Raw genomic sequence first — 22,033 nt, 5'->3', positions numbered from 1 at the left:
CCACCTATCAATGCCCATCATCAGTGCCACCTCATCGGTGCCCATCAGTGCCACCATATCAGTGCCCGTCATTGAAGAAGAAAACATACTTATTTACAGAAATTTTTAACAGAAACAAAGAAAAACTAGTTTTTTTTTTTTTTTCAAAATTTTCGGTCTTTTTTTATTTGTTGTGCAAAAAATAAAAACCACAGAGGTGATCAAATACCATCAAAAGAAAGCTCTATTTGTGGGAATAAAATGATAAAAAAATTGTTTGAGTACAGTGTAGCATGACCGCCCAATTGTCATTCTAATTGCGACAGCGCTGAAAGCTGAAAATTGGCCGGTGTCTAAGTGCCTGGTATTGAAGTGGTTAAAGAGCAACTGTCATCTCTGTCCCGCAGTGGCTCCTCCTCTGACCCGCTGATGACTCACTGACAGTCCCATTCACTTTAATGGGAGGGCTGGTGATGCGGGAGTGACACAACCAGGTGAGGGACGTGGCGGCAGCAGGTGAGTGGATGCCAGTTTACAGGCGCTGCCATGATCTGAAATGACAGGTGCTCTTTAAATGTAAGGACTTGTTATTGCTGGTAGTTAATCTTTAATATTTATTAACAAAATGAAGGTTTCCTAATTAGAATAATAAGCTGTCAGGTTAGTAAAACGGTGCTATCAGAACCGATTCAATCCATACAGTTTGTAGTGTACATAGATTTGCAAAACAATGGGATAAAGGAATATTCCTGAACTTTGTTTTATCTCATGGTTATTGTGTGAATGCATCAATGCAGTGCATGTTATCTCAGCTTGCAGAGCTTGGATTTATTGAATGAGTTTACCAAAAATGTAAATATTGCAAACTATGCAGCCTCACGGTACATAACTAAGCTCCATTTCATGCTGAACGAAATTCATAATGTATTTTTTTTATCATTTATTTATATGCACCCTGATTTAAAGCACTTGCACAGTGTGGTTTCTGTCTGCTCTCTCATCTGCATGAGTTGCTTCTAACACCAGACTATCCCAGGAGACGGCCCGTCCCTCTCCAGCACACAGCAGGTGCATGACCGCCTCAGCTATTTCTCTAAGAATGTGTAGTGGGGGTGTGTCTATTCCCTCCACTCAGGGCTCAGATTACACTCGGCTTCATGCTCTATACTGCACAGTGTGTATGATCCAAGTAGAACTTGCAGTGCCGCTCTAAGCTGAGACAAAGATCTCCCCGCCGGTTGCAGTGAAGGGAGCAAGGCGTCTGAGTACCACTCGGGGTGCAGGAACATTAGCAGAGAAAGGACCCAGTGCATGAATATGTGGATAAATGTGGCCCAGCCAGTGCTGCTCCAGCCACACCCTCTGACATTTTATCGGCCAAAAACTTTTTTTTTTTTTTCATTCGGCCAATAGCAAAAAAACAGCCGATACCGAAAGGGTGCAGGGTCAGCCCCGTGTGCCGCCCATTCCCTCACCTCCCCTCCCTACTCGCCGCGATCTCCGCATGTCACGGAGCTGAATTGTCAGGGCCGTAGTAACAATGTTCCGCCTCCTGTGATAATTGGCACACTGATCCAATGGCGAGACATTGAATCAGTGTGACATGATCACAGGAGGCGGAACATTGTTACTGCGGCCCGGGCAACCCCTCTACGTGACACGTGGAGATCACCACTCTGATACGGACACTGAGGCTTCTGGGTACAGGTATGCTGCATATGATGGGCACTGGTGAGGCTGTTGGGCACAGGCATGCTGCATATGATGGACACTGGTGAGGCTGTTGGGCACAGGCATGCTGCATATGATGGACACTGGCGAGGCTGTTGGGCACAGGCATGTTGCATATGATGGACACTGCCGAGGCTGTTGGGCACAGGCATGCTGCATATGATGGACACTGGAGAGGCTGTTGGGCACTGCTAGGCTGCATATGACGGGCACTGGTGAGGCTGCTGGGCACAAGCAGGCTGCATATGATGGACACTGGTGAAGCTGCTGGGCACTGGTAGGCTGCATATGACGGGCACTGGTGAGGCTGCTGGGCACAAGCAGGCTGCATATGACGGACACTGGTGAAGCTGCTGGGCACTGGTAGGCTGCATATGACGGGCACTGGTGAGGCTGCTGGGCACAGGCAGGCTGCATTTGATGGACATTGGCGAGGCTGCATTGATCTCTTGTATCGTGTCTGCACTCTCTGACCAACCTCTGTATCATATCTGCTAGAGGGGCATCAAATGGAAATTTTGCTAATACTATTAGCACTGTGTTTACGTAAGAGATTGCAGACATGATACTAGAGATGGTTAGAGACTGCAGACTGCATTTTTCTTGACCTTTCTTGCACTAAAGGTACCAATAATGGCAAATTCATATTATTTTAAATTGATGATATTAATTAAAAAGTTGAATATAATACAATTGTATATAAAAATAATATAAATATTTTTTAATAACTGTCCTTTTCGGTTTTTGGCCTAGTGCATCCTTCATTTTGGGTATCGGTTTTGCCACCAAAATTTCCATTCGGTGCACCCCTACTTCTTATAGCCTAGGCCAGGGATATGCGATTAGTGGACCCCCCAGCTGTTGCAGAAATACAAGTCCCATGAGGCATAGCAAGACTCTGACAGCCAGATCATGACACGCAGAGGCATGATGGGACTTGTAGTTTTGCAACAGCTGGAGGTACGCTAATTGCATGCCCATGGCCTAGGCCATCTTTATGTAGAGCAACAATTCTTTTTTTCAGATCCTCAGAGAGTTCTTTGCCATTAGGTGTCATGTTGAACTTCCAGTGACCAGTATGAGAGAGTGAGAGCGATAACACCAAATTTAACACACCTGCTCTCCATTCACACCTAAGACCTTGTAACATCAACGAGTCACATGACATCAGGGAGGGAAAATGGCTAATTGGGCACAATTTGGACATTTTCTCTTAGGGGTGTACTCACTTTTGTTGCCAGCGGTTTAGACATTAATGGCTGTGTGTTGAGTTATTTTGAGTGGACAGCAAATTTACACTGTTATACAAGCTGTACACTCACTACTTTACATTGTAGTAAAGTGTCATTTCTTCAGTGTTGTCACATGAAAAGATACAATAAAATATTTACAAAAATGTGATGTGTGCTCACTTTTGTGAGATTGTGTCTCGATTGTGTCTCGATTTTGTCTCTTTCTTTCTCTCTCTCGTGTGTCTCTCTCTCGTGTGTCTCTCTCTCTCTCTCTCTCTCTCTCTCTCTCTCTCTCTGTCTCTGTCTCTGTCTCTGTCTCTGTCTCTGTCTCTGTCTCTGTCTCTGTCTCTGTCTCTCTCTCTCTGTCTCGTCTGTCTCGTCTGTCTCGTCTCTCTCTCGCGTCTGTCTCGTCTCTCTCTCGCGTCTCTCTCTCTCTCGCGCGCGTCTCTCTCTCTCTCTCGCGCGTCTCTCTCTCTCTCTCGCGCGTCTCTCTCTCTCTCTCGCGTCTCTCTCTCGCGTCTCTCTCTCGCGTCTCTCTCTCTCTCTCGCGTCTCTCTCTCTCTCTCGCGTCTCTCTCTCTCTCTCGCGTCTCTCTCTCTCTCTCTCTCGCGTCTCTCTCTCTCTCTCGCGTCTCTCTCTCTCTCTCTCTCGCGTCTCTCTCTCTCTCTCGCGTCTCTCTCTCTCTCGCGCGTCTCTCTCTCGTCTCTCGCGCGTCTCTCTCTCGTCTCTCGCGCGTCTCTCTCTCGTCTCTCATCTCTATCTTACACGCTTCAGTTAAATTATCCAATCAACGTGAGATTAGATCAAAACAAAGACTTGGTTTAGATAGGATTTGTGTAAATTTTCATTGTTTTGCATCAAAAGGCAGCACTGAGTTGAATAGGTTGTACATTCAGTTGATCAGATTGTGAGGATGCATGGGGAAAACAGACATGTGATTGATTCCTTGCAATCATAGTTTTCAAATGTTTCTCAAATTCCACTTCCCCATGCGTGACCTATTCATTGTGTTGTTGACTATCGATCAGAAAAGTCATCGGTCATTAAGAGTGTATGGGCACCATAAAGGAGGAGAAGAAGGTCCAAAGCGCTTTCCTACTTCTCCTGTAGATGGCAGGTGCGCTCTGCGTTCTGCACTCCTGTGACCTATATGTGGCTGTGGCCTGCTGTTGGCTGATATCACTGAGCCGGTCCAGGCTCTGGGGAGATCCTGACTTTAAAGCCGGGATACACTCAGGTGCCTGGACCAGCAACTTACTCAAATCAGCAAGCTGCTAAGAGCCTAAAACCAGCTGCTCCCTCCCCCTGCACAGCCCGGCGCTCCAGTGAGCACTGGAGGAGCAGAGCGCTGGTGATTGCTCAGACGGTTCTCAGTGTAGAGGCAGCAGGGGACAGCTGCTGCATCCACCTAGGTGAGGTATGATTGTTTGTTTTTTATAAATTCACAAACTTCTCTTTAAGGATCTGGCTCTAAACTTGCATGCATGTGTATATCTATCTCCATGGTAGCTTCTGTATTTTATCCTTAAAAGCCTACCTCCTGATTGACCACAAAAATAATGACTGACTTGTTTCTTATCTTCCAGCCACCCCTACTAGAGAGTTTGGCCACCGTTGAGGAGACAGTTGTGAGGGACAGAGCTGTGGAATCCCTCCGAGCCATTTCCCATGAACACTCTCCCACCGAACCTCAAGGCGCACTTTGTACCTCTGCTGAAGCGCTTGGCCAGCGGCGACTGGTACACCTCACGCACTTCTGCATGCTGTCTGTTCAGCGTGTGTTATCCACGGGTCTCCAGCACCATAAAAGCAGAACTTAGACAGTAAGTAGACACACGGGGCAGGAAGTGGGGGGGGGGCAGGGTATTATAAAAAGGGAGGACCTTGAAGGGGGGGGGGGCAAGTTTGTGTGGTAAGGGAAGGCCCCGGGGGGTTAAATCTGTAGATATGGGCAATGCCCGGCATAAAGCTTGTAGCTGGAACATGAAATGAAGCCTACTAGCCAGGGTGGATTTGATTTAACCAATAAAACAAAAACTTGTAAAAGAAGACGAACCAGCTACATCCCAGTGAAGATGACTATAGTGGGGACTTTTATCAATAAAATAGTCCCGGTAATAGTCATAAGATACCGTCACCTAGGGGATTAAATATGATCGACCAACTAGGTGTGTTTCTCTGAATTGAATTAGGCATACAAAAAGGGGGGGGGGGGGGAAGAAAAGAGATTTCCCAAAAAGAATTCTTCAGAGAGGAACTACAATCAAGGCAAATAAGGGGGTGGAGACGTAATGACAGTTGCTGCTACTGTCAATTCCCGTCTGGATCTCCCAAATAAAGGGGAAAAGGTGGGACTATTCCGGTACTAGGTAGGAGAGTACAGTAATGGGCGTACAAATAAATTAAAACATTATATAATTTTTAATAATAAAAATGTACACAAATACAATCACGGACAGAATAACTACATACAATCATAAAAACAAAAGGGATATACCACCCTGACTAAACAAGTGGATCCCGCAAGATGTTAAGTATGTAAAGCTTTTAGTCTCGACCGGTTTCGCGGTTAACACCGCTTCTTCAGGAGAAACATATCTATAACATAATGTAGAATAGCTTTAGCACATACTAATGAATATATTGAACCATAGCAGCAAAAACAATCACAAAAATAATAGAAAAGTACAATACATATAGGGTAGAAATGAGGACAAGCTCACCCACACAGGCGGATTCCATGGATATGCAGGACCCAATTCAGAGAGGAACTGTCGGTATTCACAAGTATAAATTTACTTTTATTGAAAAAATTCCACATAATGACATAATAATTAATAAAATAAAGAAACCAACCTCCACCACATTCATATAAAATTGGACAATTTTCTAAGGATACAGGTGGCCACCACACAGACATACAAGCCTCTGTAATCATGCACAGCTAGTTCTCCGTGTTAAATTCTATTCCAAACAGGGGAAGAGCTTGAGTGGAACAAAATTAGCCCATTTAGTAATTCTAGCAGATTAATAGTAATTAATAGTAGTGGCTTGTCTGTATCCTCACATCCTCACGCATTGCGGCGATCGCTGGAGCGGCGTGTCAGTCTAACACACCGCTCCACCGATCTTGGTAAAGGGTCTCCGGCGGAGGCTCTTTACCACGTGATCAGCCGTGTCCAATCATGGCTGATCACGATGTAAATAGGAAGAGCCGTTGATTGGCTTCTCCTCACTCGCGAGTAGAGGAGAGCCGATCGGCGGCTCTCCTGACGGGGGGGGGGGGGCTGTGCTGATTGTTTATCAGCACAGCCCCCCAGATGACCACACTGGACCACCAGGGATCGCCACTAGGACCACCAGGGAAGGGGGCAACATGTGGATGGCCAGGTATGTACCCCATGGCCAGCCACATGTGCCCAGTCACTGCCCAATCTGTGCCAATCAGTGCCCACAAATGGGCACTGATTGGCACCATTATATTGCAGTGATGCCCAGCAATGCCACCCTTAGGGGCATCAGTGCCACCCATCATTGTCCATCGGTGCCACCTGTCAGTTCCCATCTTTGCCCATCCGTGCCACCCATAAGTACCCATCAGTGCCGCTTATGAGTGCCCATCAGTGCCGTATACCAGTGCCACCTATCAATGCCCATCATCAGTGCCACCGTATCAGTGCCCGTCATTGAAGAAGAAAACATACTTATTTACAGAAATTTTTAACAGAAACTAAGAAAAACTTTTTTTTTTTTTTTCGGTCTTTTTTTTTTCGGTCTTTTTTTATTTGTTGCGCAAAAAATAAAAACCGCAGAGGTGATCAAATACCATCAAAAGAAAGCTCTATTTGTGGGAATAAAATGATAAAAAAATTGTTTGAGTACAGTGTAGCATGACCGCCCAATTGTCATTCAAATTGCGACAGCGCTGAAAGCTGAAAATTGGCCGGTGTCTAAGTGCCTGGTATTGAAGTGGTTAAAGAGCAACTGTCATCTCTGTCCCACAGTGGCTCCTCCTCTGACCCGCTGATGACTCACCGACAGTCCCATTTACTTTAATGGGAGGGCTGGTGATGCGGGAGTGACACAACCAGGTGAGGGACGTGGCGGCAGCAGGTGAGTGGATGCCAGTTTACAGGCGCTGCCATGATCTGAAATGACAGGTGCTCTTTAAATGTAAGGACTTGTAATCTTTAATATTTATTAACAAAATGAAGGTTTCCTAATTAGAATAATAAGCTGTCAGGTTAGTAAAACGGTGCTATCAGAACCGATTCAATCCATACAGTTTGTAGTGTACATAGATTTGCAAAACAATGGGATAAAGGAATATTCCTGAACTTTGTTTTATCTCATGGTTATTGTGTGAATGCATCAATGCAGTGCATGTTATCTCAGCTTGCAGAGCTTGGATTTATTGAATGAGTTTACCAAAAATGTAAATATTGCAAACTATGCAGCCTCACGCTACATAACTAAGATCCATTTCATGCTGAACGAAATTCATAATGTATTTTTTTTATCATTTATTTATATGCACCCTGATTTAAAGCACTTGCACAGTGTGGTTTCTGTCTGCTCTCTCATCTGCATGAGTTGCTTCTAACACCAGACTATCCCAGGAGACGGCCCGTCCCTCTCCAGCACACAGCAGGTGCATGACCGCCTCAGCTATTTCTCTAAGAATGTGTAGTGGGGGTGTGTCTATTCCCTCCACTCAGGGCTCAGATTACACTCGGCTTCATGCTCTATACTGCACAGTGTGTATGATCCAAGTAGAACTTGCAGTGCCGCTCTAAGCTGAGACAAAGATCTCCCCGCTGGTTGCAGTGAAGGGAGCAAGGCGTCTGAGTACCACTCAGGGGGTGCAGGAACATTAGCAGAGAAAGGACCCAGTGCATGAATATGTGGATAAATGGGGCCCAGCCAGTGCTGCTCCAGCCACACCCTCTGACATTTTTCACCCCCTACATTGGGGCTTGATCACAGAGGTTCATGCACTGGGTTGGTAAGCGGTGTTCCTTCCTTTCTCTGCAGTGTGTGATGTCGGATCCCCGCCCCTGCCTTGTGGAGCTGAGAAATGCTGTGCAAATTCTGGACTTTGAACAGACGTGGAGTAGAGAGGGCTGCAGATAAACAGGTAAAAATGATGTAGGGGGATTTGTTTCATCTCGGTGGATCACCTGAGGCCAGTCACTTCACTGGGTATATGGAAGGGTTTACATCCACTTTAAATTAATAGGTAACAGATTCTCTTTAAAGCGGAGTTCCACCCATTTAAAAGTCAGCAGCTACAAAAATTGTAGCTGCTGACTTTTAATAATCGGAGACTCACCTGTCCCATGGTCCAGCGATGTGGGCTCATGGAGCCCCGCTCCTCTCCGAGGCGCTGACATTCTAACTGTGGGCTTCACAGCCGGGCGCGCACTGCGCTGCACTCTGAATGGTCGGGCAATCTTCTGGGACCTGTGATGTGTCCCAGGAGATTGCAGGGAGGGAGGGGGAGAGGGGAACCCATAAAAACTGGGTATCTGCTCCCCCCCCCCCTAAAATAAAATGGCATGCCAAAATGTGGCATGTTGGGGTCCACCATCACTTAAAGCGGAAGTTCCATTTTTTTGGGTGGAACTCCGATTTTAAGTGTTTTTTTTTGTTTTGTTTTTGTTTTTACTTTAGCGCAGTTGCATTGTTCTCTGGATAACATTGGTCAGTCTTTTGATTTTTTTTTTTTTTTTTTTTACTTGTTGCTTGATGTTTAATTTGATGTCTAATTTTCTCCAATAGAAATGAATCATGGCGGAGTCTGGGCACAGCCAACCCAGTATTTATGTTCCCGGGCGCAGCAGGAGGCGCCGTTGGATGGACAGGGTCCCTCTGGCAACCTGAACCTGTCCGAACCTCAGAGACCCCATGCTACGTGACCGCGATCAGCACAAATGGGTGAGCACAGGGGTTATGCTTCTATATAAAAATATATGTAAAGTACAGCAACACATAACAACCAATCAGATTTTTGTCAGGTTAGATAAGACAGAACCGTGAAAGCTGATTGGTGGACATAAGCTTCATTGCTCTTTATTGTCGATACGTTCAGATTTGTTCCTAAACAACATTTATCTTTACATCTTAGAAGCCTATAAATCTGACCTCCGGACTTCCCTTCAGTCTTGCACAGGTGTACCGGCTCCTCTCCTGGACAGAAATTGCTCACTCTGATTTCACTGCACACTGTGAGCTTCTCATAGTGTGCTTTAGAGGCTTCAACAAGTCTTTTCCTCCCCAGCCTGACTGTCCCTGGCCACCCCTTTCATTCTTTGGATTTCAGTTCTGTCAATCATGGAGGCTCAGAAACACATGTGGGCATTTCCTATGGCTGTCTGCATGCAAATATAGCCCACTCCTCCAGATAGGCATCTCCCAAAATTCAGCCACTGCTTGTAACTGGGCTGAGGGATCTTGAGAGGAGTACTGAGGCCGGGTGATGTGATATTTTCTGGAAACAATGTACAGCACTCTGCCTGCCTCCTTCCACCACCAGCCATGATCTGCCTGAATTTCACGGAGAAGTACAGAGACCCAGTGATGATGTCACTGGGCCTAAAAATAAGGTGTATAATGAAAACGAAAAGGAGTTATTAAACATTTAATTGCCTTGTTGATAAAGAGTGGGAAAGCAGGGAAGGCAAAATATACACAGATTAAATGTCGGATTTAACCATTCAGCCCCGGAAGGTTTTACCCCCTTCATGGCCAGGTCATTTTTTTGCAATACGGCACTGTTACTTTAACTGACAATTGCACGGCCATGTGATGCTGTACCCAGATAAAATTTGTAACCTTTTTTCCCCACAAATAGAGCTTTCTTTTTGGTGGTATTTGATCACCTCTGCAGTTTTTTATTTATTGTGCTATAAACAAAAAAAGACCAACAATTTAAAAATATATATATATTTAATCGGCCAGTATTCAAACAGGTGCCATTAATGTGGAGGACAGAGGAGCCTCTTAAAGAAGAAGATACAGGTCTGTGAGAGCCAGAAATCTTGCTTGTTTGTAGGTGACCAAATACTTATTTTCCACCATAATTTGCAAATAAATTCTTTCAAAAATCAGACAATGTGATTGTTTGGATTTGTTTCCACATTTTGTCTCTCATAGTTGAGGTATACCTATGATGACAATTACAGGCCTCTCTCATCTTTTTAAGTGGGAGAACTTGCACAATTGGTGGCTGACTAAATACTTTTTTGCTATATATATATATATATATATATATTTTTTTTTTTTTTAAAGAGGTAGAGCAGGAAGGAGAGTTATGCCATCTACGTGTACAAGGAGCTCAAGCAGGTCCACCCCGACACCGGCATCTCGTCCAAGGCCATGGGCATCTAGAACTCCTTCGTCAATGACCTCTTCGAGCGCATTACCAGGAGATTTTCTACCCGCCTGGCTCATTACAACAAGCGCCGCACCATCACCTCCCGGGAGATCCAGACCGCTGGCCAAGCACGCCGTCTCCGAGGGCACCAAGGACGTCACCAAGTACACCAGCACCAAGTAATCCCCCCCCCCATCATCATCATCCCAACACAAGACACAAAGGCTCTAAGAGCCACCCACCATTCCCATCAATGAGCTGTCATCACATTTGATCGCAATTCTTAACACTGAAGAATTAACAGATTATCAAGAAGATCATGTTTGTACAATCTGATGGGAATTTATTCAATTGAGGATGTATTATAGTTAGAATAAATCCATCTGAATATCAGCTAGTTTTCTAGATTCCCTTTATTTGGGAATTTTTTATTTATTTCCATTTAGACCCATCTATTGTACAGACTATCTGGAGGATCTAATTTGTACAGGAATAATGTCGACTAGTGGGAATAAACCATCTAATCACATTGTATATCTTCCCAGATCCCCGTACAGAAGACATGTATTTTTATAACCACTAGGTGTCAGTGTTGCTCCTCAGAATACACAGGAGCTTTTTACCGTAATCCGAAAGCGGATTTTTCTGTATACAAGGATTACACATATATAACATCTTGTATACATAATTCACGTTTTCTGATTATATATATATATATTTATCTCGGATAAATGTCTCATCTGATGATCTCAGTGTCGGATTTGGCGGTATAATAGGGCTGATTATTTGTCTGTAACGTTCATCACTATTCAGGCGGGAAAATTTGAAATCTGCGCCAATCAGAGCAGTGGTCGTTTCCTTCATCAGCCAGTAATGTCTTTCTGATGAGGATTTCAAAGAAATGTATTCTGAGATCTTTCTCCGTTTTCAGCCCAGAAAATACTTGTTCTGTAGACTCTTCATTGATCTCTATAGCAAACATTCTCTAGCAGGGCAGATTCTGTATTGTGGAGTAAAAGAAAAGACTAGAAAAAATATGACATTCATATTTCTAATGTATTTATTATTCTTGGTTAGATATTACAGTGGCAGCTGGTGCTCAAAATTTTTTGGGGGCACAAACAAACTGAAAAATACTGCAGCCATTGTGCCCGTCAAATTCAGCCACTTGTGCCCATCAAATTCAGCCAGGCGCATCCCCCGGCTCGGCTGTCACTTTACTAACCCCCCCGCAGCCGGTGCAGCGGCACTTACTGCTCATGTGGCAGGGCTCTGCTCCTCTCCTGAAATGACAGGGCTCTACTTCTCTCCTGGAGTGCCGGTGCTTTCCTCCTCGGCGGGAAGCGGTGGCTCTCCTGTGTCCACTCGGCTCCTCAGGCTTCCTCCGCCGTATCTCCTCTTCCGCCAATGCGTTAGGCATCCAATAGGATTGCCTAATGCTTTGGCCAATCGGGAGACAGGTCTCACTGACCTGCCTGCTGATTGGCAGGGAGGAACTTTAGTGTGAAAATAGCGAAAATTCATTTGCTATGCCACACAACAGGGTGGGATCGGGATGCAGTGCTCTGCACCCGAGCCCACCCTATTTTGAATGTGCTCCAAAATAACCCCCCCCCCCATAGTATTTCATGTATCCAGCGTCCTGAAAGGGGCCGGACACATAAATAGGGAGGGCAGTGGCAGTATTGGGGGGGCGGAGCATGTGCGCCCACAATGCACAGGCCGCCACTGTTGGATAAACTGCCTGACAATTCAAAGGGGCGTTGATCGATGTTCCCAGAGGAAGAGATATCAGATTTTAGTGTCGGATTATTCTCTGAGATCATTGGAACTTTCCTTAGAATTCCGGTGGGAAATTTGAACTATAAAATGTGAAAATTGCACCAATCACAGATCTGGATGTTTTCTTCAAATAATAAAATGTATTTCTTTATCGTACATCATGGGACACAGAGCCTTAAGTAATTACTTAATGGGTTATGGGCCACTTTCAGGTGTTGACACTGGTATACCCAATACAGGAAGTTCACTCCCTATATAACCCTTCCTCCTTCCAGGAGTACCTCAGTTTTTTCGCCAGTGTCTAAGATGTTGGTCACGAGTGAAGATGTGCTCTGAGAAGCTCCTGGAGGGATCTGCTGGATTTAAAAAGCCTTCACAACCGGATCTATCCACGCCACTGCGGCCACAGGATGGTACCCGGGTACCCTCGTATAGAAGAACGAGGTTTTGCCTGTAACGCTTCTCTTTTGAGAGCTGGACCCGAGGAACCAGGACTCTTTTTGGTCTTGCTACATTACCTAAAGTTGTCCTGAGTGGTGCTATGCAGGTCCAAAGGAATGGAACCCCTTTTAAAAGGGACCCGGTCTTTGAAGGTTTAACTACACTGCCCGCCGTGATGGGTGAAATTTTGATCTGTCTGTTTACAGCAATATCCTGTAGCAAAGAAAAGATAGGAGAAAAGCTTAGGAACTGCAAAGTCCACCTATGACTTTTCTTTTAACATGTATGTTGTAATGCCTTAATACTCATCTAGAGGGAGTAAGAATGTGTGTACCCTGTTGAATCTGTGCTAAAACAAGCGTGTGTCCTTGCAGCTGGAGGGGGGGTTCTCCTCCCCCCCCCTCCCTTGGGGTGTGGGGTGGCGTTTTTTAATAATAAGGAAGATTTAGTTGCCAAAAGATTGTAAAAGCGCTTCCTTAGAGGGGAGACACGCCGCATGGTGTGTAAGCAATGTCTTCCAAAAAACGAGGAACAGGGAACAAGGCAAGCCCAGGGATAAGAGTCCCTCCACAAAAAAAAGGAGACCAACCCCATGCTGATGCAGCCTCAGTCTCTACTGAAGGACCTGCGGCTTCTGACCTGGCTGAGCCATTGCACTTGTCAGGCATAGTGGCCACTACCAATGTACCTGCCTCGGCTTATGTTACAAAGGATGATTTGGCATCTGCCTTAGCGGGCCTTGAAGGCAAGATAGCTGGCATGATTGCCCTTGTAACACAGGGGGGAAGGAAGCGTAATAGATCTCCCTCCCCTGAGCCTGGGCCAAGTGGAGAGTCACTAGAGCCCCATATAGCCAGATGGGTGCAGGTGACCTGGAACCAGAATGGGCAGAGGATCCGGAGGAGTTGGTCATAAAGGACCAAGACGTAGGAGAGGCTGAAGATTCCTCGGCTGAGGACTCTGGCTCTGAAGAGCCAATTTCAGCCTCCCATTCCCAGAAACTGTTTATCCAATCTCTAATGGAGATGGTACGAATTGGGTTTAAGTTACCCCCGGTTCAGGAGTCTGCACTCTTCTGTTCTACTCTGGGATCTTTGTGACCTAAACAAATTTCCCAAGCTTTTCCCTTGCATCCGTTACTGGAGCAGGTGATTTATGCGGACTGGGAGCATCCTGACAGGATATACTTACCACCCAAAAGGTTTTCTGTTTTATACCCTATGGAGGAGAAGTTTTTGAAGAAATGGAGCACACCTTTGGTAGACGCTGCCATTTAGCATCCATTGATATCAAGGATGCGTACCTTCATGTGCCGATCTTCGGTCCATACCAAAGGTTCTTACGCTTCGCTGTAGAGGGCAGTCATTTCCAGTTTGTGGCACTGCCTTTCGGTCTAGCCACGGCCCCCAAGGTCTTCACAAAGGTTCTGGCCCCAGTGTTGGCTTCCCTAAGATCTCAAGGAGTCTCCAAAATAGGATATATGGACGATCTACTTCTAAGGGAATGCTCTCGCCCTACACTAGTTCTAAACGTGTCAAGTACAGTGCGGGTCTTACAACGCCTAGGTTGGGTACTAAATTTGGACAAGTCAGCTCTTTGTCCGACCCAAGCCTTGGTGTATCTGGGTCTGATCTTGGACACTGCCCAAGAAAGAGTGTTTCTTCCGCCCTTCAAGTTCGCCTCCATAGTGGAACTTGTACAGAAGGTGAAAAAAGAACCAACACCTTCTGTTCGGCTGTGCATAAGGTTATTGGGCAAGATGGTGTCATCTTTCAGCGCAGTGCCATATGCACAGTTCCACTCCAGAGTGTTTCAGAACAATATCCTGAAAGCCTGGGACAAGTCTGCTCGAACCTTGGATCAACCTATGGTTCTATCTCCACGGGTTCTATGGAACCTCTCTTGGTGGTTAAGAACCAGCAACTTAAAAAGAGGGAAGTCTTTCCCACCAGTAGCCTGGAGAGTGGTAACCACAGACGCCAGTCTTCTCGGCTGGGGAGCAGTCCTAGAGGAAGCGTCTGTTCAGGGAGTATGGTCCCAGACAGAAAAAACTCTGCCCATCAATCTACTGGAGATTCGGGCAGCTCGTCTGGCCCTGCGATTCTGGACGTCCAGGTTGCAGGGTCTTCCTGTCAGAGTCCCAGTCCGACAACTCCATAGTAGTGGCATATATCAACCACGAGGGAGGTAACAGGAGTCGGGCAGCCCAAAGAGAGGTAGATCATATACTGACCTGGGCAGAAAAACATGTGCCATTTCTGTCGGCAGTGTTTATTCCAGGGGTGGACAATTGGCAGGCGGATTTCCTAAGTCACCAAAAATTGTTACCAGGGGAATGGTCCCTGCATCCCGAGGTGTTTCTACAGATCTGCCAATACTGGGGGACCCCAGATGTGGATCTGTTGCCATCCAGATTCAATGCCAAGCTGGACAGGTTTGTATCCAGGACCAAGGATCCGCTTGCTGTCGGGATAGACGCATTCGTAGTTCCTTGGGATCAGTATTCTCTGATATATGCCTTCCCCCTGATCCAAATTCTGCCGCACTTACTACGCAGAATACGGGAGGAACGGAAGCCGGTGATCTTAGTGGCCCAGCAGATCATGGTACTCGGAGATTGTGAAATTGGCAGTAGGGGACCCGTTGGTCCTTCCTTGCCATCCAGACCTGTTGTCTCAAGGGCCTATATTCCATCCTTCTTACGGTTGCTGAATTTGATGGCCTGGCTATTGAGACCAGACTATTGAAAGACCGTGGTATTATGTGTTCAGTCTTGTCCACTTTGATAAACACTAGAAAGTCAGTTTCTAGAGCTATCTATTATAGAGTATGGAAGTCATACATTTCTTGGTGTGAGAAAAGGAAATGGAACCCTCGTAGGTATACGATTGGAAGAGTTCTCGCCTTTCTCCAAACAGGAGTAGACTTGCAGCTCGCTTTAGGGACAATTAAGGGACAGATTTCGGCCTTATCGTTTTTTTTCCAAAGACCAATTGCATCTCATTCTTTGGTGCGAACCTTTGTCAAGGGAGTAACACACCTGAGGCCACCGCTTAAACCACCTTTATGTCCTTGGGACCTAAATTTGGTACTGTCAGCCTTACAGAGTCAGCCCTTTGAACCTATTAGGCATATTCCTTTTGTCCTATTGACCAGGAAATTAGCTTTCCTAGTGGCTATTACATCGGCTAGAAGGGTGTCAGAATTAGCCGCCCTTTCTTGCAAAGAACCATTTATGATTCTTCATCAGGACAGAGTGGTCATGCGACCTCGTCCGGATTTCCTACCGAAGGTAGTTTCCAAATTTCATTTGAATCAGGATATCATTTTACCTTCCTTGTTTACAAACCCTAAAACTAGGGAGGAAAGGTCGCTTCACTCACTGGATCTGGTGAGAGCGATAAAGGTTTACTTGGAAATGTCAGCTCCCTTTCGGAAAACTGACTGACTGTTTTTTTTGTCTTGCCTGAGGGTCCTAAAAGAGGACAGCCGGCAACAAGTTCATCTATATCCAGGTGGATTTGCCAGACTATTGTCCAGGCGTATGGATTAAAGCACAGGGTTCCAACCCGGGATTTAAGAGCACACTCTACTAGAGGGGTTAGTGCATCATGGGCAGTACGCCAGCGGGTGTCTATGGCTCAGGTTTGCAAAGCACTCGTTTGGTCTTCAGTTCATACGTTCACCAGGTTTTACCAGGTGGATGTGAGATCTCAAAATGAGACTGTTTTTGGCCACAGCGTGTTGCAGGCTGCTTTATAATCTCAGGCCCGTTGGGCTTAAGGATAATGTCCCCCTCCCCTGATTTTTAAAACAGCTTACCTGTAAAATCCTTTTCTTGGAGTACATCATGGGACACAGAGGTCCCTCCCCTCTTTCTGGGATCGTCATTGCTTGCTACAAAACTGAGGCACTTCCTGTATAGGAGTGGTTATATGGGAGGAACCGTCTTACTATTGGTTGCCAATGTCCAATCACCTAAAGGTAAGCGTATAACCCACATAGTCATTATTATGGTGCTCTGTGTCCCGTGATGTACTCCAAGAAAAGGATTTTACAGGTAAGCTGTTTTAAAAATCCGTTTATGGCATCCATCGACATCAGAGATGCATATCTACATGTCCCTATATTTCCTGCTCACCAGAAATTTCTGCAATTCGAAGTAGAACAACACTTTCAGTTTGTAGCCTTGCCCTTCGGGCTAGCCACAGCAGCACGGGTGTTCACAAAAGTACTGACCCCACCTCTAGCCAGGCTGAGGGCACAGGGCATAACAGTCTTAGCATACCTAGACACTCTATTGTCAATAGACCAGTCAGTGGCTCGCTTTGAGCAGAGTGTACGCATTACAACCAGTTACCTGGAAAGTCTGGGTTGGATTCTCAACCTAGAGAAATCTTCCTTAAAACAGCTAAGAAAGCTGGAGTATTTGGGCCTGATCATAGACACAGCCAGAAAGGGGTGTTCTTGGTCTAGGATCCCCAAATCCAGGTGTGAAAAACTTGTTGCATCTTTCCCAAAAAGACTCATGGCTATATTAGATCAAAAGGGTGCTTCTACTAAATACTGAGCAAAGGGTCTGAATACTTAGGACCATGTGATATTTCAGTTTTTCTTTTGTAATAAATCTGCAAAAATGTCAACAATGCTGTATTTTTCTGTCAATATGGGGTGCTGTGTGTACATTAATGAGGAAAAAAAATTAACTTAAATGATTTTAGTAAATTGCTGCAATATAACAAAGAGTGAAAAATGTAAGGGGGTCTGAATACTTTCCGTCCCCACTGTATATTAAAATTAGAGTGCGATATTGAGATTATCACTTGAATATAGAGATGAGCCAAACACCCCCCGGTTCGGTTCGTAGCAGAACATGCGAACAGGCAAAAAATGTGTGCGAACACCGTTAAGGTCTAAGGGAAACGAGCCTGAAAAATCGAAAGTGCTAATTTGAAATGCTCATATGCAAGTTATTGCCATAAAAAGTGTTTGGGGACTCGGGTCCTGCCCCAGGGGACATGTATCAATGCAAAAAAAAAGTTTTAAAACGTCTTGTTTTTTCGGGAGCAGTGATTTTAATAATGCTTAAAGTGAAACAATAAAAATTAAATATTCCTTTACATATTGTGCCTGGGGTGGGGTGTCCTATAGTATGCCTGTAAAGTGGCACAGTTTTCCCGTGTTTAGAACAATACCACAGCAAAATGACATTTCTAAAAGGAAAAAAAAGTAATCTAAAACTGCTTGCGGCTATAATGTATTGTCGGGTCCCGGCAATATAGATGAAATTCATTGAAAAAAAAACTGCATGGGTTCCCCCCCCCCCCAGTCTATTACCAGACCCTTTGGGGTCTGGTATGGATATTAAGGGGAACCCCGCACCCATTTTTTTTAAATGGGGTGGGGGGCCCCCAGGCACTATATACTCCGAACAATACTATATATACACACTATACGGCCTGCCCTATATACTCTGCAGAAAATTGGGCCTTAGGTGTTGGTGGTACCAGAACACTGTAAGCCCTCACAGTTAATCTTGGGTGCAGGAAAGGGCCCTGCTGTGAAATATTATATCAAGAATTGTAATTACATGCCCCTGTTAAACAGGGGCAGAAAAATTGGGCCATTGGTGGTGCCACAACACTGTAAGCCTTCACAGTTACTCTTGGTGGGTGCAGGAACGGGCCCTGCTGTGAAATATTAGAACAAAAATTGTAATTACATGCCCCTGTTATACAGGGGCAGAAAAATTGGGCCTTAGGCAGTGGTGGCGGTGCCCTAAACCAAAAAATATTGTTGGAAACTAGCATCATCAAGATTGAGGAGATATAGGATAGTCACTCAGCATAGGCAGTCTTCAAGGGATCCCACATCCATAGAAAATTCAGTTACATCAGCATCAGGTGCTTGATAGCTGCTGATCCAAGACTGATTCATTTTTATGAATGTGAGCCTATCGACAGGGTCTGTGGATAGGTGCACTCTATGATCCGTTGGAAACCCTCCAGCAGCATTGAATGTGCATTCAGAAAGAATGCTGGATGCAGGACAGGCCAGTAGCTCAATTGCATATTGAGCAAGTTCTGGCCAGTGGTCCATCCTCAAGACCCAGTAACCCAGTGGATGCTCTGTTGGAAAGGTCTCCAAGTCTGCTCTTGCCCCTAGATATTCATGCACCATGTAATGCAGACACTAGTGATGGTTGCTTGAACCGATCAGGCCTTGGTGCTGAGGACTGAAAAATTGTCTAAAGGCATCGGTCAGCCGGCCACCTTCTCCACCGCTCTTGCTCTGACTGATCGAAGCCTCAGCAACACGTCCAGCACCGGGAAATTGTAACCTCCCAGGGTCTGGAAATGCATTGCACAAACTTTTCTTCAAGGCTTCCTGAAGATGTCATCCTCTGCTCCCTCTGCAAAGGCAGGATGAGTTCTGCAACCTTACCCTTGTAATGTGGTTCAAGAAGGGTTGCCAGCCAGTAATGATCCCTTTCCTTGATACCACGAATCTAGGGTCCTTTTGCAGGCTTTGCAGAATCAGGGAGGCCATGCAGCCTAAGTTTGCAGAGGCATTCGATTATGAGTCCTCTGGGTCACTAAGGATCACATGATCCGTAACAACCTCCTCCCAGCTACGTACAACTCCTTGGGCTTCTGGGGACTGAAAACCATCCCTTGAAGACTGTTGCTGAGTGTTATCCTCCATGTCCATGCAGACACAATCCTCCTCCTCTTCTTCCTGTGTATTTGGTGGGCCCGCATGAATACCATCTGCATAAGGGGGCCTTGAGAGGTAAGGAAGTCCTCCTCTTCCTCCCGCTGTTCTGCCTTAAGTGCCCTGTCCATTATTCCATGAAGCATGTGCTCTAACAGGAAGACAAGAGGGGCAGTGTCACTGATGCATGCATTGTCGCCTGTCCCAGGAGCTGAGGGAATGAACCCAAGGAAGAAGCGCACCGGGACATACTTGCCTCACAAATCCTGACTTGCAACACTGCTTATTTAGAAAAATTTATATGCAAGTATTCCAGGGAGATACACATCTTGTTTCCCCTTGCTCCTACCTTGTTTCTCACTATCTGGGCAAAACATTAGGTTGCATTTGGTACCTTTTTTCAGATATGCTATGTGTTTGCTCCGGATGAGTGGCAACTGGCCATAAAAAGCATCGAGCCTATCAATGTCATCATGTTCAATACCTAGCTTGACCTCAATTGTGATTCATTTGTATCTTATAACCCATTTGTATCCATTATTCTATAAGCATTGGCTTTTTATACTAATTACTTCCATGGGATACTATGCAATTTCAGATGTATGTATGTGTATGTATATGTGTATGTATATTTATATATATATATATATATATATATATATATATATATATATATATATATATATATATATATATTTGTGTGTGTGTGTATATATATATAAAATATTGTGTGTATGTGTATGTATGTCAGCCATCGCTTTGTACATAGATAATATTTATGTTCAACCACGTATCATATGGTTATGAGATATGCGTATACGTGTCTTCTGCCTCACTCAAAGTTCCAAAAACCTCTTTTCTGAATCAGGGATGGAGGTGCATGTTGTCATGCACCTCATTTAAAGTCCCAAAACACCTTACACTTGCAGTTGAGGTGGGGGCAGCAAAAAAATGGGGTTGAGCCACGTTTATGCCACCACCCCAACCCAATAGCTCCCCAATAATTTGCAAGGCAGCTTTGCATCGTGGCATGAGAAGTTCCCCAGCCAGTACCGCCTGCAAAACATGACCAATTCAACTAATGTCTATATGGAGTGGTACAGTTTTTTTAGGGTTTACAGGCATTGAGGTGAGAAAACAACTCACTGCTTGTCAGATGCCCTCCGTAAAGTGTTCCCTCAACTTCCTTCAGAAGGTACCTAAACCCTCCTCTCCTTTACAGCCAAGGAAGCTGCCATCTTATACAAAGAGCTGTGCAGTTCCAGGTGGGAATTGCTACCTTCAACCTTGTTGTGCACAGCCTGAATAAGAGCCAATGGTTCAAGAAAGGTTGACCGCACTCCCAGGTATGAAGCAGTGATGATTACTTTATTGAAGATAAAAATCCATCAAGATACATCATAAGACCTTTATGCAGGCATGGCAAGATTAACGCGTTTCACAAATCAAGGTTCGCTTAGTTATAATCTAATACACAAGTCAGTGCAACTATAAAATACCAAGTGCACAGCTGAAAAATAAATGCTGCTTGAATATGTAAATTAGCCCTTGGCCCTCTCCTTCTCGGCATACAAACATATTGAAAAAGGAACCAGAAAAAACATATGTGGAAAGGAGTTTTTTCACAATTTCCACTTGCACAATCCAGAGGGGAACATACATACATACATACATACCAATTTGTATCAAAAATTCCATAGAACAATATAATCAAAGACAATATAAAATGTGGGCATATCGAAAACTAAAGGAACAGAAAAGGAATTGGAAAAAGCAGGGAAGGAAATTTCTCTCAACTCTGTTCCCCCTCTGGGCCATGCTCTGCAATTGGAAATTGTGTAAAAATTCCTTTCCACATTTCCTGCTTTTTTTTTGGTTCCTTTTTAGCAGCGGATAGAGAGATAGATATACCAGTATATACAGAGAGAGAGAGAGAGAGAGATACACAGAGAGAGAGATACACAGAGAGAGAAAGAGACAGAGGGGGAGAGATGCACAGAGAGAGATAAATGGAAAATCCTATATATGGACTCATGCCCATTCCCCTCTATATTACCCATTACCCCCCCCCCCCTCTTTTTACTTATAGAAACTAAACTGCTTTGGCAATGCTAACATGTATTTGGTCCTTCCAATAAAGCTTATTTGAATTGAATTGATATACAGAGGGGGGGGGGGGGGGGGAGAGATATACAGAGCGAGACACAGAGAGAGGGGGATGTACAGAGAGGGAGAGAGAGATACACACGGAGAGAGAGATGCACAGGGAGAGATACAGAGAGAGATACAGAGAGAGATACAGAGAGAGATACAGAGAGAGAGAGAGATACAGAGACACACAGAGATAGAGATGTACAGAGATATCAATAGACAGAGAGCTAGAGATAGACAGAGAGATAGGGATGATTAGAAAGGTGTATGTAAATTTTCTTGTGTGATTGGTTTCATGGGTGGACACTCATGATGACAGAGGTACACACTTATTTAGAGACCTTTCATGCTGACAGCGTGGCCGCATTAGTGATAAAGCGCCACTAGTTGTAGCGGTGCTTTTTACGTAGTTTTAGAGGCGCTTTTCGCCTGCTAGCGGGGCATTTTTAACCCCCGCTAGAGGGCGAATAAAGGGTTAAGAGCACCCGCAAAGTGCCACTGCTGAGGCACTTTGCATGCGCTTTGGCGGCGCTGCGTGTATACACCGCTCCTAAAGCACCCCAAAGATGCTGCATGCAGGACTTTTTTTTAACGTCCTGCCAGCGCAGCGCCCCAGTGTGAAAGCACT

The 22,033-nt window shown here is 45.1% G+C and overlaps 1 protein-coding gene across 10 annotated transcripts in view; it reads left to right on the top strand.

The window, feature by feature from the left end:
- The window catches only part of LOC141105848 (uncharacterized), an 86,272-nt gene that overhangs the window by 18,568 nt on the left and 45,671 nt on the right, over positions 1–22,033 (top strand). For 8 of the 10 annotated variants that reach the window (XM_073595989.1, XM_073595985.1, XM_073595986.1 and 5 more), the window contains 3 exons: positions 4,529–4,765; positions 8,724–8,879; positions 9,070–19,823. In XM_073595989.1, the coding sequence (XP_073452090.1) occupies positions 13,784–14,731 (948 nt within the window). In that variant the 5' untranslated portion in view covers positions 4,529–4,765; positions 8,724–8,879; positions 9,070–13,783 and the 3' untranslated portion in view covers positions 14,732–19,823. Of the gene's footprint in view, positions 1–4,528; positions 4,766–8,723; positions 8,880–9,069; positions 19,824–22,033 lie in introns of those variants that run through there. The other 2 variants (XR_012235663.1, XM_073595990.1) reach the window with 1 other exon arrangement.

This window comes from Aquarana catesbeiana, linkage group LG08 (assembly GCF_042186555.1).
Source record: "Aquarana catesbeiana isolate 2022-GZ linkage group LG08, ASM4218655v1, whole genome shotgun sequence".
NCBI lineage: Eukaryota > Metazoa > Chordata > Amphibia > Anura > Ranidae > Aquarana > Aquarana catesbeiana.
Note: the sequence above shows the minus strand (reverse complement) of the source record. Positions and strands in the feature narration are given on the sequence as shown.